Raw genomic sequence first — 27,201 nt, 5'->3', positions numbered from 1 at the left:
ATAAACATGTTTTCACTTCTCAAATATCAGTGTGTCTCCTCAGTGATATATTTAACTGATTTTTTTTATCGTAATAACCAACCATTTATACAGGAAAATCACGAAGATTAACAAGGTTGCCCAAACTTTCGCATCCCACTATATTTTGATTTCTGCACAAATTGAGCATAACCTGTGATCTGATCTTGATCTAAGTAACAACAATAGATAATCACAGTCTGCTTGAACTAATACCACACAAATAATTATATGTTTACATGTTTTTATTGAACACACTATGTAAAAATTCACAGTGCACCTGCACTGGAAAAGGTATGCGAATCCTTGGATTTAATGGCTGGTTGAACCTACTTTGGCAGCAATAACTTCCTAACAGCCAAACGTTTCCTGTAGTAGCAGATCAGACCCGTACAACGGTCAGGAGTAATTCTTGACCATTCCTCTTTACAGAACTCTTTCAGTTCAGCAATTTTCTTGGGATGTCTGTGAATTGCTTTCATGATGACACAGGGCCACAGCATCTCAATCGGGTTGAGGTCAGGACTCTGATTGGGCCACTCTAGACAACATATTGCATTTTGTTTAAGCCATTCTGTTGTTGATTTAATTCTATGCTTTGGGTCATGCTGTTGCATCACCCACCCTCTGTTGAGCTTCAGCTGGTGGATAGATGGCCTTAAGATCTCCTGCAAAATTTCTTGATGAACTTGAGAATTTATTTTTCCTTTGATGATATCAATCCATCTGGTCCCTGACGCAGCAAAGCAATCCTGAACCATGATGCCCCCACCACCATACTTCACAGTTGGGATGAGATTTTGATGTTGGTGTGCTGTACCTTTTTTCTGCACACGGTGTGTGGTTCTTCCAAACAACTCAACTTTGGTTTCGTCTTTCCACAGAATATTTTGCCAGTACAGCTGTGTAACATCCAGGTGTTCATTTGCAATCTAAAAATGTGCAGCAATGGGTTTTTTTGGACAGCAGTGGCTTCCTTCGTGGTGTCATCCCATGAGTTCTATTCTTGTTTAGTATTTTACGTATCGCCAACAGGTATGTTGGCATATGCCAGAAATTTTTGTAAGTCGTTAGCTGAAACTCTAGGATTCTTCTTCACCTCATTGAGCATTTTGCACTGTGCTCTTGCAGTCATTGCAGTCAGGACAGCCACTCCTGTACAGACAGTAGCAAAATTGCTGAACCTTCTCTACAATTATGTTCACTCTGTAGGTCCAGAATTTTTAGGTGTTGATGTAATCTGCCCCACATTTTTGACCTTTAGAGGACAAACGGGGCCACTTAGTCAGAACTGTGAATCACAGTCCAGTGGCTGCGGAGCCGTCACCACGTTGGGCTCCTAATCACCATGGTTCTGTAATAGATGGCGAGGCTGAGTGTAACTCTGCCCTGGGGAACCAATAAAATGCTCCAGCTAAGCTAAGCCAATTTCTGTCTAACAGTTAAATACAGAAGCACTCTGCCACACACACACACACACACACACACACACATCCTTGATTCTTGATCAAATGACATGCTGGAATAAATTTTTAACTTGTTTCTTTTTTATTCAAACTCCTTCCACGTGAACCTCACCACCTAACACTGTTTATGATTCTCTCGCTCGCTTCTTTGTTTTCCTATCGTTTCTGACCTCATTTTTAATTTATTTTTTATTTATTTATTGAGAACCTCATTAGCTCCCACCATAGTGTGGAGCTATTCTTCCTGAGGTCTCTTTCAATTTCATTACAAATATTTTACAAAACACCCCCCCCCCATCCCCCCCCCCCCCCCCCCCCCCACACACACACACACACACACACACCCACCCACCCAACAAAAACAAACTCCAGGAGCTCCATTATAATCATACTGGCTCAATTGCAATAATGATATACCAGTAAGTTACCACACACTTCAGCGTTCATGAAAAATCTAAATAAGTAAATACTGAGAGTTTACACAGAGCAATAAATAACTATATCCAAGAATCAAAAATCATATCACATCACATCCATAACAAACAAAAATTATAGAAGCTGTCATATCAGTCACATTTACAATTCACTGTGCAAAATTTACTGTTGTGTAAACAAAAAAAGGTTTAACTTCTTTTGAAAACATCTTCTGTTATTCTCTAATAACAAAAATCTCAGTATGGCATCATGCAACCATGGCTCTGTAATAAAACGGTCTTTGCCTTTGATTGGTTCTGCAGCACGATAGTGTGCACCTTATATCACTTGTCTGTCTCGTCATGTAATCATGATTGTCTGAAAAAAATGATAACTTGTCATAAATTATTTTAGGTATTTTTGTAGTTATTATATTTCTTATAAATGTGATCAGTGAATACTTTAATCTACATTTCACTGGTAAACAGGCCAACCTATCGTGCATCATACTTACATTTGTTCTATAATTACAACCCAGAACAATTCGTGCAGCTTTATTTTGTGCCACTTGTAACTTATTTAAATTCATTTCACTTGTATTAGACCAAATAACTGATGCATAATCTAAATCAGACAGTACTAATGTTTGAACTAAAGTTTTTATCAGCAAACGAGGAACAAATTTACAACAATATTTGATTGTGCCCATACTTCTTCCAAGTTTCAGCAAGACATGATTTATGTGACTAGTCCATGACAATCTAGAATCCACAATTACCTCCAACAATCTTGCTTCTTCTACCTGCTCTATCTCTATATTACCTAGCTTCAAATGCAGTCTAGGTGTCATCTGTAGTGTATATGTATTTCCAACTATCATGCATTTAGTTTTTTCTGCATTGATTTCTAGTTTGTTCATTCTAATCCATTGTGTAACTAAATCCAACTCCTTTTTCAAAATATAATTTAATTGGCCTTCTGTTTTCTCTGATGCAAATAATGTAGTGTCATCTGCATATATAGCCATGGTTGCATGTTTTAAAATCAAAGGTAAGTCATTAATAAAAATAGAAAACAAAAGAGGGCCCAAACAACTGCCCTGTGGCACTCCACAATCTAACTGACCTGTTTCAGAATAACTGCCATTAAAATAGAAGTTGAAATTACGATTCGTTAAATAACTTTCTGTCCACTTAATGGCGGGCAACTGAAATCTATAACATTCTAATTTTTTTAATAAGATTTTATAATCTATCACCTCAAAAGCTGCACTCAAATCTAAAAATATAGTACCAACTAACTTTTTATCATCTATTTCTTCTAACCAATTATCAGTAATCTGAGCAAGTGCAGTAGTAGTGGAGTGACCTGTCTTATATGCATGTTGATAAATTGTGTTTAATCTATTTGTTATAAAATATTCTTGTATTTGTTCATATGCTACTCTTTCCAAAATTTTGCTTAATGCTCATTCACCTTTTTTACCTCATTGATTTATGGAAGGATTTAGAGTTTGCGACAGCTTTATTATAAGTTCAGGTCTAACTGACATTCATGGATCCTGCGTGTGTTTTAGTAGATAAAAACCTGCCTGTAATTTGCTGTGTTAGATTAAACTATCCAGAGGAAGATTTCAGAAACATGAAGACTAAAAACAATAACAGTATCTTTGCACGAGGAAAATTGTTATTGGGAGAAAGAAAGTCACAACTTTGTCTCCACACAAGAAGAAATAACATTTAATTCAAGTTGTTTAAAACTTCAAAATAATGTAATGTTATGGGTTTGTGTTTTTGTTTATTCGTTTACCGTTTTCCCAGTTTGATCCCCGCAAACATATTAATATTCATTCTTTAATAAACATCAAAAACCTTTTTTTTTTTTTTACCTTTAGGAGTGAGACACTCATTTAATCCAGTGTTTCCCAACCCTGGTCCTCAGGGACCACTGTCCTGCATGTTTTCCATGTTGCCCTTCCTTGCTGTCGCACACCTGACTTAAATGAATGAGTGATTAACAGGCATCTGCAGCACTTGATGTCCTCCTGAGGAGCCAATGTAAATCAGGTGTGCTGAAGCAGAGACATGGAAAACATGAAGGACAGGGTGCCGTGAGGTCCAGGGTTGGGAAACTCTGGATTTGCAAGGGTCTCACTATGGTTTTATGGTTAACAGCAGCTACAGCATGAAGCACTGGCATTACTGCCCAGTAGATAAATGATCCTAGCAAACATTCAGACGTTTGATGACCGTTGAAATGACGTCAGTCCGGGACATCCCGTCATGGTTGAAAAATAGTTCCAAAATTAAAGCTGAACAGAAGTTTTTCTGGCTCTTACGGCACGTTTTGTTTTAATGTTAATTAAAATGTTGGCATCTTATTACTATATTAATGTATTTCTGTAAAAAATAATAATACTTTGACAACTGAGCCAAAATGTCATATGAGCCAACCTGGATTTGAACTCAGGGCCTCTGCATTTGAGTCAGGTGTCTTACTAGTTGATCTATCCATTTGACATCTGAGTGTTGATAATACTCCTCAGAACCTGAGGGAGCAGAGCGGAGTGGAATTTGTGCTCCACCCAGTTTTAGGCTGCATTTTTTTCATCTGCTGCTGATTTACAGCAGTTTAAATGCAGAAATAAAATTATGAGCTTAAATTTCTTTAGCTGTGTCCTGTAGAATAAGAAAAACGCCTCAAGAATATGTCAAAAACAGAAAATACACCACTTTCATTGGAGTGGGTCTTTAAATGGCCTGTATTTGATATAGCGTCTTCTAGAGTCCTGCCCTCCCCCCCAAAAGGTGGTTTATAAACACGGCCATTCACACACACTTTCACACTCTGGTAGTGATGAGCTACATTGTAGCCACAGCTTTCCTGCGGCACACTGACAGAGGCGAGTCTGCCGTACACAGGCGCCACCGGTCCGTCCGACCACCACCTGCATGCTAGGTGGGTTAAGTATCTCGCCCAAGGACACAACAGCAGCGACAGACTGTGCAGGGCTTGAACTTGCGACCCTCCGATTATGGGGTGAGCACTTAGCCACCATCGCCCCTCATTAAAATATGGTTTCTCAGTGTTTCACACCTTTAAACCTGATTATCCCTGTTGAACGCATTAAAATAACCCTGAAATTTTTAAAGTTAGTTGAAAACAACAGTCATGACTTTATTTGGAAAAATACATTCTTGTCAGTCTTGAGAAATTTTGAACAGAATCAAAATTGGATTGAAGTGTCTATCAGTAGTGTTGCCACAGTTACCTTAAAACAGTAATTTCATTACTGAATACTGATTATTCCTTCCAAGAGTAACTTAGTTACTTTACTGATTACTGTATGTGCAAAATAACAACATCAGATTAGAAGTTCCTTTATTAATTATTTTCAGCAGCTGCCAATTGCCTCAATAGAAAATCTAGCATTCAGTTTAGCTATGCCAATGCAGTTCATCGGGCAGTATGCTAATAGCTAGCATCCAGCGTGAGCAAACACACTGAAACCCAAGATTACTGTGAGACACTGTGGAAAAGCCAAACAGCACCGGGGTTCCATGGAACCACCAACACCAACCAAAAATAGCACAAAACAGCTACACAACAATACTGACTTTCATTTGATTACTGATATGGACTGGATAAAGCAGCTAATTTAGAATAACCCCGCTACTAAATACTGTGTTACTGGTATCACTATCTGTCAGTTATTTGAAAGCAGCTCATTTAGTAGCTAAACAAGCTGAATTTCAACTAAAACATGTGTCTATAAATTAGAACGTACCGTAAATCCTCTAATACAGGCCCGGGCCTGTATTTGACTCAAGCTCATCAAGCTCCAGGCCTTTATTGGAAGGAGGACCAGAATTAGAGGCAGGCCTCAATTTCTATTTGAGCAAAATGAACTAATGGTTCGCTGGAGTTTTTGACAATTAAAATTGCGCCCACATTTTCAAAGTTAAACACATTTCTTTTAACAACGGTAGTTTCTGCTTCAGCCCTCTCCCCCCTCCCCCTGCGCAGCGGCCTCAAACTCACTGGTGCGCCTGCAGCCTCTCAGAGTTCCTGCTGCTCTAAACATTAAAATAATTATTTCATTTTCTGTTCCTCACTTCTGATTACCTTCAATGGTGTCTGTTTGTTGCAACCACCAGGTACAAAAACTAACTTGTTTTTATTTGAATATTTTTCTGTCCTGCCTGTTTATTATCTTCCTGCATCTCCTCTCAATCCTTAAGAAAAACTGCTACCTGGGTTCATATATATTCACCTTATGAGTTACCTTTGAACTGCAGTTCTAAAAGATCTACCGACCGCAAAAACAGCAGAGTGTGCGCTGCTTGCCGGCCACATCAGTTAGGTATGTCACCGGAGGACAAGGTGATGCGCCCCGCTCCACAGCAGCGAAACGCATCAGGCGCAAATAAAAGAATAAAAGACAGAAAACATAAAAGGAAATGAGCCGACTTGAACAATCGCATGTTAAATTAGTTTTTGAGGTGGCGACACCTGATTTGATAATGTTACTGTGGTCATGCTCAGGACGCAGATGTCTGGAGCGCGTCAACAATCAGAGCTTTGCATGCGCAAGCTGGTTAAGGTTAGGATGGGGGTGAGGGGAAGGTTAAATTGCAAGAGGGAAAACGTCACAATTAGGTTAAATGTCCGTTTTACGGCGGGTGTCAGTACCGACGCTCTGGCACAGCGCGTTGCCCCCCCGAGCGCAGGAGCTTGTCACCTGCTGACAGCAGGCTGCTGTCTTTTCCGAGGGCTGCATCTTGCCGGTCATTATCACGTGACAGCGACTAGTCGACGACAGGCATAAAAAGTCACTATAGTGAAGTCGACTAGTTCATACAACCCCTATTGCTCCCCAGTGTTCTGCAGCATAATCAGCACGTTCTCTTTGAACTTGATATCAAATTTTCGCCTCCTCTTCTTCTCCGCACCTGCCAAATCGCGGTCTATCACTGGCAAATCAAAAGTGAGACGGATGACACAACCGCCCCCCTGTGGTGCTTGCTTGTTACCACATTCCACCCGGCCACAATAAAATACCGGCCATTATTCACCTCCGCCGACTCCGACACCGGCCAAAATATGATACCCGCTGTTAATTGAATACAGGCCAATATTAGAGGATTTACGGTATTTCCAGTTGAGCCAAAATGTCACATTTGTGCTACTATTGATTGTTCTTGGAATTACAACATGCAGTTTCTATCATTTTAATTCTGTTCAATTCATTTTATTTTCAGAGCGCATATTCACCATAAAAGTGATCTCAAAGCACAGATTAAAGCAACTAATTTAACTTGAAAGAGGCCCAAATTCAAGCTAAATGTATGCTGTCAAACTCAGATTCAGTAGTTTTTTTTTATATTGATTAGTTAAATATCTTCTGGGTTAAAGAACCAGAAACTATTCCACTGAGCAACACACAAACTGGACCAAGAAACAACAACAATACCAGTAAAGTGTTAGAGTACTGTCCTCCAGCGGTCTGAGCCTACAGCATTACTAAAGGGATAAGCCAGGATAACCCAAGCTAAAACTAACTCCCAGAAAGGAACGTTTTAGTCTTAAAATTAGACAGAGTGTCTGCCTCTGGAAACCAGTTCCACAAGAAAGGAGTCTGATAACTGCAAACTCCACTTTTAGAAATTAGAAACAACAAGTCTGAGCCCAGCGTGGTCTGTTAGGAAGATCTGGAGCAAAGGGATCTACGATGAAAACTTTACTCCGACCCAAACGGCACGGTTTGGTTTGGGGCAGAAGAGCCTCATATGTTCACATGTAACATTTAGAGTAACTGGCAAACACAAACACATGTTTACTGGTTGTTGGAAGGTTTCCATCAGGACTGGAACCCTTGAAAATGATTTAATGCTCTCTTCCCGTCTGTTTTGTTTTTCTGGAGGTGAGTATTTGTTTTTATTTCATGCTCATACATTTCCGTCTGTGTTTGTGTTTTATTGACACAAGCGCCATCTTTCACCAGCGACCTATGGTCATGTGTAAATGGGCCCTGGCAGCAGAATGTGTGGGTGCCTTGGAGAAACTGCTGTGCCATCCTCTAAAGGCCTTGGTCGCCTTTTCTTCCCACAGCATCCTTGAAACGTACAACTCAGGAAAAACACTTCCATGGGAAACATGATGTCAAAGGAGGAGAAGAAACTCAGAGGATTAATTAGAGGCTGCAGTGGGAACCTGAATATGACAGAGGAGAATACAGCAGTGAGGAGATGAGTAATGGGAGCTCTGAAAGCGGAAGTTGTTAATGTTTGTGTGAGAGCAAACACTTAATTCTGTCGTCAGATACACCAAATGTTGACTATTCCCACCTATCCTCCGCTGGCAGCTTTATAAGTCACAGTGTTCCTCATAAAGCTGTCTGCTTTAGAGGAAGCTTCACTTCACATTTTATCATCTCCTTCATCCTTGGTTAGTTACACCCGTGTGCTGATCCAGGATCAGTGTGCAGAGCCAGGGTGAAAACATGTTTACTCAAAATATGTTTTTACCCTTCCTCACTATTAGTCCGGGGGTGGGGGGGGGGGGGGTAGTCAACCTGGCTCTAGGGCAAAACATCAGTGATTTATTTAAGAAGCTGGTTCTTGTTTTTCTAGTTTTTTTATTCTCTTTATGCTCATAACATTTTTGGCTCCTTTTCCAACCCCCATCCCGCTTGATTTTGGTATTTTGGTCTCATCAGAGCACGCTGGGAGTCTCGTCTTAGAGCTCATTAGGTCCACATGAAACAGCCTTCCACACAATGAACCTCGAGAAGTTGTATGTTAGCTCTTTAATGATTACTGAACCTGTTGGTTTCATGCAGACGAGTCAGCAAACACACAGAGACCTGCAGGGAGGTCAGACTGTAATTCCCGTTGAGGTTTACTTCTCTGTTGTCTCTGGAGTGAGTCAGCAAACCCAAGGATCCTTTGCTAAACGAGACACAACTTTGCTAATAAGGCACAAAACACAGCTTCCATAACCACGTCATGATATTTTAGCCAGTTATGGTCACAGCTTTTTTGTTGTAGTATTTTGGCAGAGATGCGCTATTAGCAGCTAGTCCATCTCAAGATCCTGTAATGATGTCCTGAGCCCAGCTTTATGAACCCATGGTGTCTTATTCCTGTGATAAAGGGCTTTTTCATGGGACCATAGCATGTTTTTAATGCTCTGATATGACAAGCAGAGGGGAGTAGATGGTGTGGCACTAGGGGAATAGGTTGGGCTGAGAGGGCCTGTGGCTGACCTCCACTCCCTCAGTTTCTTCAGGAAGGGGTCACAGAGAAGCGGCATTTTCCCGTGAGATTTTGTGTCCTGTTTCCATCTATTTAATATGTTTGTTCTGCTGTCGAGCCCAATGTCAGTTAAAGCTGCAATGGCAAATTTGGAAAACAAATAAGTTAAAACATTTTTTTCATGTCTCTTAAAAACACTCTAACATACTATTGCTTTAAATATATTATGGATATTTTAAAAAATATATATCTTTTGCATTTGTCTAAAAACACGCTTCTGACCGAAAGCGACTTTTGGACCATACTGTTGTCTGTCTCGCCAAACCCCCGCATGTCCCTGTCCCTGGGCCCTCCATTCATCGCACACTTGTGCATTTAGCAATAGAACACCACTGGTGTGAGAGGTTCTCCGCTCAGTAATATCAGAGAGGGAGAAACAGCCGGCTGCTACCACTTCAACTTTAGGACAAACTACCAGAGTCCCAAATAGAAAAATACCACGTGAAGTCACGGACAACAAAAGACGTTTGGACCTTTGGCGACTGGTCCAAGGTCCAGCACTGTCTCGTTTCCTCTTGATCTGTGAGCGTGATTGCGTTCCAAACCTAGCTTGTTCTGTACTAAAGCAGCTTCAACACAAGTTTAAAGATGCTACACATTCTGTGGAAACCAGTTGGGATAAAGAAGGAATGAAAAGATGCAGTTTCCTTATCTTCTGGCTACATTTCATCTTCTGCTCACTTCTTCATTCTTCTGTCATCATTTCACTATGCACTTTGGTATTTCAGGTATTGAGTAACAGCAGCATGCCTGTGGTTTAGTGCTAGAGAGGCAGGCATCCTAGCTAAAGTATGCACACTGCATCGCTGCATCAGACAGAAACTCTTTGGACAGAAGGAGAGCAGCTATGCAGCACAGGTCGCACCAGTTCAGGCTGGTGCTTCTGATCTATGGTTTAGTTTTTACATCTCTGGCTGAAAACATTAAACTAGCATGTGCTTCAGAGGAACACTGTTCTACCCAAGCACTGGATGGTCTTGCTGCTTCTCCAGAAGTGTCAACCTGCATTATGAATTTGGGTCAATACAACAAACTAGAAAAATTATGAGGCCAAACATTTTGAGAATGACTCGATTACTGTTTTTAACAAAGTATGACTTCAGTCTCTGAAGATGAAAAAGTTGGGTGTTTGCTGTGCTGTTCCTTCCTCATAAAGACCTTTGCCTTTTTACCGGACACACTGTCAGTCAACCTGTGATCCGAATCCTGACTGATTGCAGCTCATTCTTGCGTAATTATGGTTGGAGTTTATCAGATTTTGTAGATTTGCGTTTGTTAGTGGAACACAAGCATTCAATGGGATTATGGTCTGGGATGTTTCCTGCACCCCACATTTTGATGTTTTGTTCTCTGAGTCACTTCTCTGTCATTTTGTCCTAATGGAGTGCTGATCTGTTGTCATTAGTCACCAAACTGTTCTTGGATGACTGGGAGGAGTCCCTCTTGGTGGATGTTTAGGTTCCATTCTTGGCTGATCTGAGGCTAAACTCTCAGTGAGCCCACGACAAATAATTGCAAGCCGTCTGATTCTTCTTCATAACAGCCTGCAGTTAATGCACGCCTCCATCATTAAACTAAAGCTGCAGACTTTGTGAATATTAATATTTGATTCATTCTCAAATTTTTTGGCCGTGACTGTTCAGTCCAGAGACCGTTTGTGTCTCTCAGATCAATTGCAACAATAACAGTATGGGAGAGCTTTGCAGCTGTAATCCAGCTGTTTGATCACCAAAATGTATTTGGGTCCTAAGGAAACATTACAATTTACAAAAAGGTCCTGCTGCCTAACACGTCCTCTCTAAACCATTTAGTTCTCATCATTTTCTGTGGTTTTGATTACATAAAACCCACTTTTAAAGCTCCTGTGATTTACTTTAATGTGACAGCGTCAGAGTAATTTACCTCTAAAATGACCTGCTTGGTTAAACAAAAGTAGTTAAATACAAACAAACACATAGATAACAAGTGTGTGTCACACAGCACTGATAACAGTGTCTTAAAAGATTGATGTGAAGGCCCTGGCATTAGGAGGAGGTCAGCACAGCTGATTATAGTGGAAGAAAATGAGGAGATGCTCTAATTTCTGCCACAGTTGTTTTAGGGTTGGGGTTAGGATGACTCTTATTTTGGTAAGTTAGCCCCCCCCAGCACTAAACCTGCCATGTAACTTAATAAATCTGCTGTGGTAACGGACTGTTTAAAGATGTGTGGATTGATCCTGGGTGTGGGTTTTAAAACATCTCATCAGAGTTGTTTTCTTTCAGGTGACGGTGGCTCTGAGACCTTATTCCAGTTGGGCGTTTCTGTGTGTAGATGAGTGCTGTGGCTGTAAGGCTCTGAGCAGGCTTTACCACAACAACCCTGTCAAAGTTAGAGAAAAACTCTGATTTCAGCCTCACATGAAACCCAAAGGATTTAGAAATGCTGAGTTTACGACGCGCTTCTATGTTTTCTGTCATGTTTGCTTTCTAAGACGTTGTTTTGTTGTTCCAGTGTTGTTGTGGTTTGGACTTCAGTACTCTCTTCACCACATCTGTCTTTGAGCTGTTTTCTTCTTTTTAAAGACCAAAGCCTCATAATTCATTTGCATCGTGAACAGTAAGCCATACAGCTGGAATGAGTTGTACTGATTTGATTAACCTGGTCATTATCAGTTTCCTGTGGTCACAAACACTCTTGATACACACGGGGTTAAAGACAACACCGAGCGTCTTGATGTGGCTGGGGGCAGAAATCCCACTGGATCTGGTTGTACCAGTTGCCGCTCATCAAGGCTATCGTGTCAAGGCTGTGTTGTCTTCTATACCGTTTCATTCTTTTTCTTTCTCCATAACTCTTTCAGACGTTTCAAGCTAAAGCTCAAAACACTTACACGGACTCACACAGACATGCATGTGTGCAGAAACACATAACTACTGTGATTTAAAGCCTCTGTGTGATAGTGATCTTATCTCGGTCCATTTCTATCCATTTCTTTTTCTGCCCCCTCAGTCCATTTCTCAACAGTAAATCTCTCCTCTGAGAGATTTTTATTGGATTTCACTCTATGTATGGCTGCTTTGGTCATTAAAGTAGATGATTTAGTGGGGGTGTGTTGGTCCTGCACAGATTAGTGCTCAGTTGTCCAAAACAAAGACAAAGGTGAGGAAGGGGCTAAACGTATAATTTAAAAGTATTTTGGGAAGAACTTTACTTTCATGTCCTTGCCTGTGGTGTGTGAATATCCCTAGGAAAAAGAAAGGTTTTGCCAGTTTTCTGACGAATTTAGGTGCATTTATTTACGTGACGAAAAGGAAGGAGATAGTTTCTCCTCATCAGTCTGAGAAGGGTTAAACACTCATTTCCATCATTCTGTGCTGAGATAGATTATCCACAAGTGAAGAAACAGATAAGACAGATGCCAGTCTTCGCAGTGGACCTCCCAGGTGGTTCACCCCGAGTTCAGATGATTCAGGGTCCAGAAAAAGCAAGAAAACAGGCCCTTTTCAATATTTTAGCAGTCAACAATTGGGGGGTTAGGAAAACTCTGAACAAGGAGCGGCTGCTACACGTAACTTATCTTCCGTTAAACAAAATATAGCAAATAGCAACAATTCACTGTAGTTATCCATTAGGAACTTTGTTAATAATAATAATAATACATTTTATTTCAAGCGCCTTTCAAAGCTCTCAAGGTCACTGTACAGGACAAAATATAACAAGCAAGCAATACAAACAACAAGAAATAAATGCTAAAAGTAATTCCCAAAGGTAGAGTCGGAGCAGTGCGATGGATAATAGACTAAAAAGAGTAGATGGAAGGAGGACAGTTACAGTGAGTAAGCCAGGTGGAACATGTGAGTTTTGAGTTGAGACTTGAAGGTTGAGAAGGAGTTTATATTGCGGACGTCAGGCGGTAGAGTGTTCCAGAGTTTTGGAGCTGAGTGGCTGAAAGCTCTGGCTCCCGTAGTACTAAGACGAGTGCGAGGAACAGACAGAGAAGGTGAAGATGATGATCGGAGAGAGCGAGTGGGAGTGATCATGTGGAGGAGATTAGAAAGATATGGGGGAGCGAGATTATGGATGGCTTTAAAGGCATGAAGAAGTCTCTTGTAGTCAATTCTGTATTTGACAGGGAGCCAGTGAAGTTGTTGCAGGACAGGGGTAATGTGATCAAAAGTGGAGGTCTTGGTGATTATCCGTGCAGCTGAATTTTGGACTAACTGTAACTTGTTGAGTGATTTTAAAGGGAGACCAGAGAGGAGGGCATTACAGTAATCGATGCGACTGGTGGCCAGGCTGTGGGCCAAAATAGCAGTGGAGTGCTGACTGAGGCAGGGGTGGAGCCGATTGATATTGCGAAGATGAAAATAAGCAGTTTTTATTGTGTTGTTAATATGAGGAATGAAAGATAAGGTGTTGTCTAAGATGATTGTTTGCAGATAGAGTACTCACACCTACGGGCAACTGATTATAAGGAAAAAAAGTAATAATAAAAGACTTCCAATCAATGTGGTCCAATCCCCAGTCACTTAGGCTGTGGCGTAGCGTTTAACGGGCAGATTGAGGAGGGAAGGAAGCCCTTTTTGTTTTTAGTGTGATGGACCTGAACCAACGACCTGATGGTAACTTGGTGTAATAAGAGTGGAGAGCATGTGAGGGATCTGTGGAGATCTGGGTGCCTTTAGAGCTCTAGTGTTGCAGGTTAGTGGCTGCTCCTCTTTAAGGAGTTTTAACTCTTTATCCTGATGATTTCATTGAGCATGTTGTGGTGAGCAAGTGTGAGTGAACTGAACCAGGCAGTGATGTTGTATATGAGGGTGGATTTGGTGAAACATCTATAAAAAGCAGCAAGAATGGATGGATGAACCTTGAGTTTGCAAAGCTTATGGAGGAAATAGAGACGCAAAGGGACCAGTGTTACCTACATCTCAGTAAGGAGAGCAGAAATCAGTTGTCCGAACACTTTCTACATCATGTCATCACAACCATTAGCATATGCGTGAATGTAATGGACGCTGCAGGAGAGAGACATGATGTTAAGAGACAGAAAGGGAGTGATGATTCAAATGAAACCCCATTCTTCTACCTACTGATTCTTGTTTTATAATGCCATTCCTAGTCTCTTCAGCTAATTCGTACGGTGCTGATTCACAACGCGTCGTCTCTCGGTACTTTATAAAGCAAACATTCCAACTGAATTTACTTATTGAGTTGTTGCATTGAGCTCAGTTCATTATTCCAGTTAGTTAAACATTTCCTACCAAATGAAAACCAGCAGAGCAGATTGGAAGGAGTTGCTGACTTGCGTCCCCATACTTGACAAGCATGTAGCGACAGTGGAGGGGAAAAGCTCCAACAGAACGCAGCTCAGCATGAGCCCCCGTCTGGATTGTCTCCCTGGGGGTTCCACACATGCTAGGATGTAGTGGCAGTCTGGATGCTGAAGCATTAGAATCCTATGCTCTGATTACATTTTGAGGCCTGGGCTGCCTGTGAGTGCTTGAGGATGGGTACAGGCTCACTGCAGCACCTGCTGCTACTTGCTTTCAGATCGATCTTCAAACGTCTCCAATAAGAAAAGAAAAAGTTGTGAGGTTTGTTACTCATCACTGTTCTGAAAACGTTTTCTCCTTTATCGGGGGTCTGTAGTCCTGTTAACTCCAGTGACTAAGTTGGTAAAACTAAGAGCTACGTTGGTTATAAACTAAACTCAGGACTTCTGGAATGATGGTCTTTTATCAGATTACACCAAAATAGAAACATCTGGCCGTGATGACTAACCATCATATCAAAATCATATTCAAACTGAATATGAGCCAAAACTGTTAAATAATGGTGGAGGGTGGACCTGGACATCTTGCAATAACTGTTGTTACTCAGAAAGTAATCTTTTCATTTCTAAGTGTTTACTGTTTCTAGAGATATCTGTTTTTTCCAGCTTGATGTGCACTTTCTGTTCTCAAGATAAAAGAAAGAAAACGGCAGTTAAAGATCATTTTAAATCCAAACGTAAAGGCAAATAAGGACAATGTCGTATTCAGGAAGGTGTGTGTGTGTGTGTGTGTGTGTGTGTGTGTGTGTGTGTGTGTGTGTGTGTGTGTGTGTGTGTGTGTGTGTGAGTGTGTGTGTGTGTGTGTGTGTGTTTAACAAAAAGATGAGTCAGATCTGCAGCCTCGTGGGCCTCGATAAACTCTGTTAACAGACTGATAACGCAGAGCCGCAAGACACCACAGAGTCAAAACACGTGAATAAAGATCAATGAAGGTCTGAATACCTCTGTGATGTTTGCACAGCTCTGGTCAACAGAGATGGAGAACAAAACATCTTTTTAGGGCTTCTTCCTTCTATTGAATTAACCCTCTCACTCCTCTGTAAGGAGGCTCTGAGCAAAAACATTCAGAAAATGACCTCCATCCCATACACACGCCCAGGAAGGTCTGTGTCATCCATTTCTTTGAAGGTCACAACCTCTGCTGTCTTTTAAACCCTTGGCTGGATGGTTGCTCTTTAGTGCCTACGTGTGTTTGGCTGCTTTCTGCTTCAAGACCTTTGGAGTCTGTTGGAGGTGCGTTGGTCATGTTCAGCGTATTCTCCGTTTTATCTTTATAGACGGACTCTAACATGCAGAAAAAATAACAGCTAGTCATTAGGTGCAGCTTTTAAATACAAAATAAAACGTTTTACAAAGAAATGACCTTAAATGTTCCCAGAGTGGATACAAAACTACGTGAGCTGGAATGTTTCAAAAGTGAACACATCAACTGGAAGTCAGATGCCAAGTTGCTAAAAAGAAAAGATAAAATACATGAAATAAAATTGAGGAACATTAGAAATATGAACTGTGGGCAAACAAAGGCAATAGAGACTCAGAATTAACAAGAAACTTAACAAAATCTGTGATAATAAATGTGCATTGGCATCACAATAATCTAAAATCACATTTGAATGTTTAGTGCTTTTCTGTCTGGAGCAACTCGGGGATAAATTTGCAAACAAAAACCAAGTTTAAGGACTTAAGCTGCTCAGGAGCGTCCAGTTTGACAGAAGTGGCTCTGGAGGTCAGATCAGAGCTTTTCCTGGCAGCCTTTATGCACCAGCCTTTCTATCTGTAATATTTCTGCACAGGAGGTCATGACTCATAGTTTGACCTTCACCCTTTTTTTCTGCCTGCATCATCTGAAAGAGTCACAGAGCCCACAGTTCCCAGGCCCCATGACGACAGGTCATTTAATGGTCATCAAACCTTGTCCCAGGAGGTTACCGTGGAACGTATCTCCTCCAGGGCTCCTCAGCCATCAGGACCTCCTTAAGCGGAGCAGGCAAGCACTGCAGGAGACATACTGTTTTTCTGTCATCAGCCTCAAAGTTGTCTTGCTTAATGTACACAATTTATGTTTCCCATTAGGACTTTAACACCCTCACTTCTCTTACAGTTCCTGCATACCCAAACTTCCTCATGCCCACCCACCTTTTACAAACCCCACCTCCACCCAGCTCTGCTGTGGAGCGAAGCAGCCCCCCTGCTAGTTTATGACCAGTGACCTGATTGTTCAACAGCTGAGCCAGTCTGGACCAGTTTACCACCCCAAACCTGTGTGAGAGGCTTCCAATGTGTGTGTGTGAGTGTGTGTGTTCCTTCCTCTTGTACAAATAAAGATTCAGGTTTTTATTTTGAATGTGAGCATTATTTAGAACAGATGCTGTGTCCGTCATGTGGTCAGACATCAGTCTCTGTTGTCTTATCTTTTACATGGTAAGTAAGTAAGTAAAAGTTTATTTATATAGCACCTTTCATAGATATAAATCACAAAGCGCTGTACAACATGATAAAGATCAGGGCAAATACCTCTAACCAATAAAAATATCAGAAAAACAAAAGCAGTGATAAAGTAGAAAATAAAATCATGAGTATAAACAAAGTGAAGGTGTGAACCCGAACAAAGCCATCTTTGACACACTGGCTTTCTACACATACTTGAGGGGTCGATGTGCAGCCAAACATCATGTTGGGGGTTTTGTTCTGCGGATGGTTTAACCAAAACAACTGAGGCTGTGTGAGGAAGAGCCTACTCTGATGTAGTGGTAATGGAGCGTCACACTTTCTAGAACAGGAGGGTTTATGGAGGATGGGCCACTGCAGACCTGTTGACTGAGGCCTGACTTTAATTAAATTCTGTACATGCATGTACGCCTGCGTTCCACTAGCTGAGTTTGTGGAAGTGTGCCGGGCTCCAGAGGCCAGATGGAATGGGGGGGGTTGAAGCAGGCGCTTGGCAGCCCTTCTGAGACCGAGGGCTCGTACTCGACCACAGCTGGCCCCTCCACTGACAATCCTTGCTTTTCTTTTCCTCTCAGGAACGCAGAGCGTCAACTCTAATTCCCTTCTAATGAACTGGCTACTGACGGTAGCAAGGCTAGCAGCCCCAAAGCACTTATTAAAAACACAGTGGAAACAAAACACACAGCCAGTGGAAAACTTCTCTAAGACTTTGTGTGTTTCTGCTCACAGTCTGGATATTGTGCATTCATCTGGAGGCGAGAGGGTTTTGTGGAAACATAGGATTTTTAATTTACTGAAACTTCCCTTTTAATGAAGACGTCTACCCGTAGATGGATTCACTGTTTCCTTTTCAACCAAAGTAATCATAATGAGTCAACGAGGTGACACGCCGAGGGATGGATTCCCGGTGGATAATTGGTGCTTTCTTTGCTGAACTGCTGCAAATTCATTTTATAATGAAGCTGAACCTTTATGATCAGCATTAAAATATTGTTTCCATAAAGTTTACAAATAAAGCTCGATTTTGAAACAAACCCTAACTCAAGCAGGTATACTACTAGCTGTCCAGCTCTTATAGAGGACACAAATACGACTTGCATTGCTTAGTTCTTTTAAAACACAGGAAATAAATAAATAAATAAACAGAGAAGGAAGTGACATCACTATCATCAGCACAGCTCTGAGGATGGCTATAGTAATCAGCTGAAACAAGAGCGACCCTTTTTTCTGTGTCTTAAAGAACAAGCAATGCAAGTTGACTAAATACTCAGAGGAAGATGACACAATTACAAAGTGTGTGTTCTGTCTCAGCCACCAGGATAGGAGAATCAGAATATGGTGCAAAAGTTCATTTATGTCAGTAATTCTGCCTAAAAGGCGAAACTAATTTATGAGACACACTTATGTCATACAAAGCCAGATACTTCAATCCTTTATTTAACTGTGATGATCATGGCTTACAGCTGATGAAAACCTCACATTCAATACATTTGACAGTTATAGTATCATGAAAAGGTTCAATGTTCTAGTGTCCCACTCTAATCTGCTGTTTAATCCAAAACACCTGCAACGGGTTCCTGAGCCTTTAGAGCAGGGGTGTCAAACTCATTTTAGCTCAGGGGCCACATTGAGGGAAATCTAGTCCCAAGTGGGCCGGACCGGTAAATTAAAAACAACTTCAGATTGTTTTCTTTGTTTTAATACAATCAATATAAAACAAGGCTGGAGCCTGAGGACAGTGTATCCAAAATAGTACAAGTACAACACCTGAAGTGTACTTGAAAATTTGAAATAAATAACAATTAATAAATCAATTAAAAAAAACATTCCTTAGTGATTCAGAGCTTACAGATCCCATGGCTAGATCAGCTTCATGCAGCACTTAAAATATATTTGACTCATTTTACTTTACATCTTTTAGCTTTCACCAGCACATCAATATCAGAACTCACATCCTGAGTGGCGGCCAACTTCAGGATTTGATTCAAGTTCTTGTGTGAGCCTTGAGCGCAGCTTTGTTTTATTTATACTCATTACAGAGAAAACTTGCTCACAAAGATACGTTTATTTTAACTCTACATTGTAAAGTATGAAAATAAAGTTTACACAACCGTCTCGCGGGCTGGATTTAACCCGCTTGCGGGCCGGATTCGGCCTGCGGGCCGCATATTTGACACCCCTGCTTTAGATGGTCTCTCAGTCTGGGCTGGATTACTGAATAAATCAACTTTAGCAGCATGTTCTCATTGTTCCAGGCAGCTTCACCTGGCTTATGGCACATCTGTCATCTGTGATTTGTTCTGTTTCATAATAAGATGATGAAAATGAAAATGACTCAAATGTTTTGAGATCATTCGCTAAAGTGGAAGCTGATTTCCCACGTTGTCAGACAGGCTACTGAGATTTGTTATGCAGTTCAGGTTTATTTTGAAAGCTCACAAACAGCTAACGGTTAGCACCATTAGAATATTCATCGGTGTTGACCTGAACTTAATAATAACTTGGATGAACTAGCATGTCAGTAGAAATGTCAAATACTTGCTGTAAAAAGTATTTTGTGTTTCAGTGGATTTTACAAGTAAAAATGTGATATTTAGACTCATGTGAGTCTTGCTTCCTTGTTTCAGCTCATAAATACTTTAAAGACATTTGTGGTAATCCAAAGACTATTTTACAGCCACGGCTTTAGTCTCACCCAGGACCAGAGCGCTCCCGCTGACACTTTGATACCACTGGACAAGCTGCAGGTCTGCAGCCTGTGGAGTAGGGGGGGTGGGGGGGTGTTGATAAGGTGTCCTGATGGAGTTAAGCTGACCCTTCACCCTGCTACTCTCACTCCCTCTGACTGGGATTGCATAATCCTGGAACCATCAGCGAGACGAGTTTGATGATGAAGAGCGAATTATTTGCCCACTTTTTCTGTATCTGGTGAAGCCTGAGTGTGACTGTCAGATACAGTCTTAATTATTCATAACCCGTCTCCTTCCTGTCTATCTGATCCTTTTTCTGTCTCTCTGCCTGTCATCTGGAGCTCATTTTCATGTCCGCTGTGTGTTTTTATTATTAAGTCCAGCCAAGTTTAAGGTCACGATCTGAAACGGCAGAGAAAGGTCCCTTTGACTGATACTGATCAGGTCATAACCCTATACCTCTACAGGCTGCCTCCACCAGCTCCGTGCATACCACGTGTAACACTCCTCTGTGTGATCTGGCCCTGAAAGTGCTCACCAAGCCCCCACAATGCGGGTGAAAAATTGAGTCCAAAGCGGAAGTGACAAAAATTGCAGTTCCACCCTCATCCGCTGGGGGCTGGTGTCAGAAGCGAGCAAATCCTCATTGACTCCCATGTTAAAAATACCAATTTCACAGCAGAAATAAACATGTTTACAGTCTGGTTCCAAAACATGTTTTAGGTTTGATAGATCTAGTTTACATTCATGACAACTCTGAGGGGGTAGAATTTTTTTCTCACTCTTCTGTTTAAGTGTATTAAAAGCCTAAAATTCTGTATAATTAATGAGCATCAGACCCACGTGACCACAGAGCTAGCTCCGTGGAAAGGCCTCAGTAGAGCCTCGGTCTGGCCTGGAAACTGCTCCGGGATTTTGAGTCTGTGTGTTTGTGTATTCTTTTTTGGATATTTTTTGTGCAATTGTTGGACAAAATGACTTGCTGTGGCATTAATTGCACTAATAGAGCGTCCAAGGAGTCTCCACTTCATTTTTTTCGGTAAGTAAAATTATATTTATGTATTTTAGGTCACTGCCGAGCTGAGCTTAGATTTTAACATGTACTGTTTAACCATGAAATTTAAATGTAATAGGGTAAAACCCAGTGCATTTAACATAATGCTGCACTTTAGAAAATGGGTTGAAATATAACATGTTGGTGGAGCTGGGTTCCGACTATCGGCTTGTGGAGCTCTGGGATGGAAACCTTTCCACCCGGTTCTCCCCAGCGGCAGCTCTGCGCATCTCAGACCGCAGCGGCGCTTGTCTGCTCTGCGGCTGCCGGCTTGTGGAGGTCTTGGAGACCTCTGTGTTCCACCCGGTTTTACCCAGCAGTCAGCCCGGCGTAGCTCTGACTCAGAAGCTCTGGTGTTCCACAGAGTTAGCTCCGGTTGTAGCTAGGTTGCTACCTCCGTTAGCTTAGCTCCCACCTCCGCGTTAGCGTTGGGTTAGCTTCAGGTTAGCTAGTAGCTAGTTCGACCGGGTGTGGTCAGTTGATCCCAGCCTTACAGCCCCACCCTCAGCTCCTCCTCTCCTCCCTTTTGTGGAATTGTCTCGGCTTAACGGAACCTGTGACACGGTCAAAATGGCGGTGGCGGTGGTGGCCACCTCCCATTTTAGCACAAAAACGTGTTATTGGAGTCTATGGAAACCCATTGTCCAATATTTATATGTCGATGGTGCTCACACACAAGAGGACGCAGTGGTTTGGGGGCTTTTTCATAAAGAAATGTGATGCTGATGTATTTTATGGAGGAGTGGACCCCTTCTGTGTGTCCAGATGCCCAATTATATTTACCTCACCTCTTTAGATGTCTGTCATCCGCTTGTCCGTTGGTTCTGGCCCTCCGTTAGTCAGTTATTTCAGAGATTTACTCTTATCTAATACATTATTAAATGACAACAGCATCCTCATTTAGCTGATTGGTCTGAGACTCACAAACACAGATGTGCAGACGAGTAATTTACCCATCATATCTGCTGGTGCTGAAGGCTGCTGTCACGAGCAGAAGGTCATGTTAAGATGTTGGCTCTGGTCTGTATGAGGCGATGGCAGACGTTCTCCCTCTCTCTCTGGTTTATGTAAACTCTGCTATGAGCCGCGCTGCAGAAACTGGGAGGGGATTTCTGGATCATCACAGTGTTGGGGGAATCTGAAATGTCTCGGGACACCAGCAGATGGAGTTTACTTAGCAGCTACTGGTGTTTTCTCAGGTTCTTATTGTGCTACCAGACCGATCCTCTGGGTTCAGGGAACTATTTTAGTTATCTAGATGAGTGTGTGAGGCTGGACTCACTATGCTGTTTAAAGCTTTTTCTGAATGAAGTCCGAATGTTTTTCTTCTCATTCATACTGAGCCCATGCAAGCGAGAGCCGCATGAAGAACTTACAGCAGCAATAACGTGTTTCTGTTAAAATTACACACACGAGTGAGCCGCATCCTTAGCTCCCGCGTACATGTTTACACGAGCTTTAATGTGTGGGAAAAGCTGGCTGCAGGTGAGGTGGAGCATGAACAGTGACTGGGCTCTGCTACTATGTAGATGCTTGACTTGTTTCTCTCCTGCGAGAAAACCAGAGATAAGACCTCAGAGAGGTGGGGGGGTGGGGGGACGGGGACGGGACTGAGGTGCTTAGAGGCTTCCTGTGGACCAACTGGGACACAGGAATATGGACTGGACCTAATGAAGCGTGGCTGCCCCTCGCTGACTTCACAAGCCTGGGGGTAGGGGTGGGGGAAGGGGACTCAGGTCTGAGTCATGCCCACACGCTCACTGACCTCACACCAGGTGTAAGGCCAGCAGAGGAAGATCTGACTGCTTTACCTCACATTTCGCACCTGGCAGGACAAAAGGTTTAGGCCCGTTCACCTGTAGCGGAGTCACTAGAAGGACTAGTCTGTCAGCGTGTCCACACATCAGCTGCTGTCAGATTTGCTCATTCATTCATTCATTCATTCATACTCCGACACAAACAACACAACGTTCAATAATCCAGTTGGGATTTAAAACCTCCAGACAGTTCTGACCTCAGACATTTTTATAAACATTTGGGTTCGTTATATAAAACCATTCATTTATGAGCTTCTCCTGTAACGAGGTTTCTGTGATTATTACTGCACAAACACCAAAGGACCACTAAATAAATGTCTCTTACCACATGTGTAAATAAGCGGATTCATCTCTTCATTCTTTGTTTGGCTTTCCAGAAGCCAGACCTTCTAACTTGTGATCTTTCTCAGCTTGGTGGTGAAATGTATTCATTTTTATTTCCATACAGCTGCCTGACTCTTTTATAAACTATAAATCTGCGGTTTTATGTTAGGTGCGACTCAGGTTGTGTGAGCAAAAGATCTCCTGTTTCAGCACGCTGCTAATAACAAAGATGTGTTCTGTCGTTTGTCACCCATTGACAAACGCTGGCTCCGTCCTTAGCTTCAGGTGACTTTTGTACCTGAATGATTCATCGATGAATCATTTGTCAGCTGCAACTGTAAACAAAAACATTCCTGTGAAAATATTCAGACGGAAATGTAGAACTGACAATCAAACTTTTTGTTATTATCAACTGAGCCGTGGCGACAGAAAAGCGAACGGCTCTTGGTTTGTAACCGGTCAGATGAATTAATGACTCATTGTCACACGCTCTTCCCTTCGCCTGTGACATGTTTCGCTCTCTGGAAAGGCTGTGCGTGTCACCGTGAGCTTCAGCTAACGCTGCCAAACTAACCCTGTCATTATGTTGTCAAACGGGGAGCATTAGTCATGTTCTGTGTCCTTTTGGTCCCCCAGTCCCCTCCAGTTCGCCCTCCAGGTTTTCCTTTAGGTTTCCCTCATGTGTCCCCAAATCGTCTGTGCCCCTTTGGTCCCCAGCTCCCCATAGATTCCCTCTCTTTCGGTGCTGGTCTCTTATAGTTTCCCAAGTTGAAGATTTAGTGTTTTGTTTGTTCTGGTGTCTAATTTCAGATTTGTTAGTTCACTTATCTTTAGTTCTCTGTATATTTATATTATCTAGTTAGTATTTCCCTTTGGTACAATGTGTTCCTTCCCCTCTCTCCTGATCCCTTCAGCTCACACTCCACTCACACCTGTTACCTGTTTCCCTCTGTGTATAAAACCCTGTCTTGTCTCTCAGTATGTGTCGGTCCATTGTCTTTGTCAGTGCTATTCTGGCCCCCTCTAGAAACTCTAGGTCAGGGGTCCCCAATCCTGGTCCTGGAGGGGTGGTATCCAGCAGGTTTAGTGGTTTTTCTGCTCCAACAGACTTTATTCAGTGGTTGAAACACCTGTGCAGCAGCTCATCAGGCTCTGCAGAAACCTGTTAATTAGCTGCTGATTGAAATCAGGCGTGTTGAAACAGAGTTCAAACTAAAACATGCAGGATACCGGCCCTCCACGACCAGGATTGGGGTGCCCTGCTATAGGTTCTTGCTCATAAATGAGCTTTTGTTTTTGCCATTGTGTTTTCTAGACTTTAGGCTTGGCTTCCTGCCCGTTGGATATTCGCTCGTCATCCTAATGAAAATCCTTTTTATTTATTCAACCGCTCCTGCCCGAGTTGTTCTGGTATTCTGCATTTTGGGTCCAAACCTCCTGCTCTCAACGTGACAGCATTACGTCAGCGGGCGTCAGGCTCCAGTGCTGTTCCCTTAGAATAGCACCATTACACGAGGTCATCAGCGTGAGCCGATACCTGGAAGTGTCCCGGCCGGGCCCGGTTCTAGAAACCGCTCTGGAACACAAGGAGACACAAAACACATCAGAAAATAAGGCCCATTTCCGTCATTCCCGATGTGTGTGCAAATATTCCTTTGCTTTGGAAGTCCAGTTGTATATTTCCTTATTAAATCCCAGCCCTCGTAATTCACAAGGCAGCAGGTGACTCCGCTTGTTTAGACCTGCATAAAAGTCTGAAATGAAGCTGGGACAGCAAATTAAATGTGTTGATTGATTGTTCTGGTCTTAAATATTCTAGACATCTTTAAAGGAACAGAAAGCTATGTTGGTAATTAATCAGAGAAGAACACAGTAATATAAGTAATATTTCAGCATCTGGGTGGCATAGTGGTGCAGTTAGAAGCACTGTTACCAACAGCAAGAAGGTTGCAGGTTTAAAACCCGGCTGCAGGCTTTCTGACCAGAGTTTTGCATGTTTTCCTCGTGCATGTGTGTGTTTTCTCTGGGAACGAGGCTTTGCTCCCACTAGCTAAACACGTGAATGTCCACAAATCTCTCTGGATGAAATCACACAAACATCTCTGAGCTGCACCCCACATAAAGCCTGGTGTTTCCAGCTCCAATCCTTATTTTTTTTCCAAGTGCAGAATAGTCTTAAATCTTTTTTATGGTTTTAAAATAAACAACTTCATGAATTTTCCAAGTAAGAGGAAATGCCAGTGGAAAACTCAGCAGCAGCTCATGAATGCCCTGTTCGCTCCTAGCCCATAACTGGACACACTCTGCCATCTAGTGGTACAAAAGAGGAACTTCCACCTGGAGAATTAAATGCACTTTTCTCTCCTTGCAGGATTGTGATCCCCCTCTTTGATGAAGACACCGGTCTGCTCCTCCTCTCTGGCATGGTACGCTGTACATAAACATCTTTTTATTTACACTGTGATGATGATGATAATAATAATAATAATAATTTTTATTAAAAAGCACCTTTCAGGACAGCCAAGGGCAACAAGGCAGATACACAGAGCAAAAACAACACAAACATATGAAACAGAAATGTACAAATAAAAACGTTAAAACTGTTGTAGGATAATCTGAATAGGTAAGATTTGAGTTTGGATTTGAAGTTTGGAAGAGGATGAGTGGTGCAAAGTTCAGGGGGGAGAGAATTCCAGAGGTGGGGAGCAGAGCGGCTGCATGCCCCACTCCCCAAAGTGATGAGGCAGGTGGAGGGAGCTGAAAGTTGAGGAGCAAAGTGAGCGGACAGGAGTCGTGATGTGAATAAGTTCAGATATGGAAGATGGAGCCTGGTTATGAAGAGCTTTGAAAGTGATGAACAGAATTTTGAACTGTCAGTAGAGATGTTCAGTGTGAGGAGGCTGGATATAAACCAAGAATGAGTTTCTTGAAGACAGAAGGTCAGGGAGGATCTCTAGTTTCTAGGTCTAGGATGCCCTCAGGGTGAATGCGGTCAGATGAAGTTTTGCATCTGAGGCAGTTTTGCAAAGAAGGTTTGACCTTGAAGGACGGTTCAATGCTTTACTGGCTCAGCTTGGCCGGGCTGAGCAGAGCAGAACTCAATGAATCCAGGAAGCGAATTATTTTTTAAAAACTATTATTTATCAATTTGGACAAATCAGAGCTTAACAAGTTTGAAGTGGGTGGTTATCAAAGACCTCAGACACCACTCTCCACTCTAAGAACGTTGTTTCACCTAATGTGGAGTAAATCTTATTAAACATTATTGTGAAGTAAATATATTAAGCATTCATAATCATATTATTAATGTGTGAATATACTGATCATTAAAATCATTATTACATTCAACAAGTAGACTAATGTGGTGTAAATAAGATCTGAAATAAGTCATTATAGGAATTAATATCCATGTTAACTCATTATTCATTACAGTAAAGTATTCAGCATTATAAATGTATACATTTAAAACATATTGTAGGTACACAGGATATGACTGTAAATACCTTGTAAAGTTAGAAAAGTTATTCTATGAGCCCAAAACAAAAGATAACTTTATTAAAAGGAGATAGATAAGCAGTCTTGTGTCCTCAGAGGCACCAGGAGTCTTGTGATATGGAAAGCACAAGTTAAGAGATATCCATAATCGACCTTCTGATGTCAGGTTGACACCCTGTGTCATTGCAGAAAGATAACCTTTGGCCCATTTGATGAAATAGATTAGCCATGCTACAATGGTGATGATGATGATGATGATGATGATGATGATGGTTATTATGGAGATGATGATGGTTGTGATGGTGATGATGGTGGTGGTGTTGGTGATGATGATAGTGATAATGAAAATGGTGATGATGGTGATGATGTTGATGATGATGGTGGTGTTGATGGTGATGATGATGATGATGATGATGGTGGTGTTGATGATGATGATGATGATGATGATGATCAAAATGATAATGGTGATGATGATGATGGTGGTGTTGATGATGATGATGATGATAATGATAATGGTGATGATGGTGATGATGTTGATGATGATGGTGGTGTTGATGATGATGATGATAATGATAATGGTGATGATGTTGATGATGATGGTGGTGTTGATGATGATGATGATGATGATGATGATAATGATAATGGTGATAATGGTGATGATGATAGTGATAATGGTGATGATGGTGATGATGATGGTGGTGTAGTGTGAAGCTACATGGTGATGATGGTGGTGATGATGATGATGATGGTAATGATAATGGTGATGATGATGATGGTGGTGGTGTTGATGGTGATGATGTTGATGTTGATGGTGGTGTTGATGGTGATGATGATGATGATGATGG

At 41.8% G+C, this 27,201-nt stretch overlaps 1 protein-coding gene across 1 annotated transcript in view; it reads left to right on the top strand.

The window, feature by feature from the left end:
- Positions 1 to 27,201, top strand: part of coro7 (coronin 7) — a 155,529-nt gene that overhangs the window by 115,137 nt on the left and 13,191 nt on the right. The window contains exon 10 of the mRNA XM_015945575.3: positions 25,233 to 25,287. Coding sequence (XP_015801061.3) covers positions 25,233 to 25,287 — 55 coding nt within the window. The remainder of the gene's footprint in view (positions 1 to 25,232; positions 25,288 to 27,201) is intronic.

Source organism: Nothobranchius furzeri, chromosome 12 (assembly GCF_043380555.1).
Source record: "Nothobranchius furzeri strain GRZ-AD chromosome 12, NfurGRZ-RIMD1, whole genome shotgun sequence".
Lineage (NCBI taxonomy): Eukaryota > Metazoa > Chordata > Actinopteri > Cyprinodontiformes > Nothobranchiidae > Nothobranchius > Nothobranchius furzeri.
Note: the sequence above shows the minus strand (reverse complement) of the source record. Positions and strands in the feature narration are given on the sequence as shown.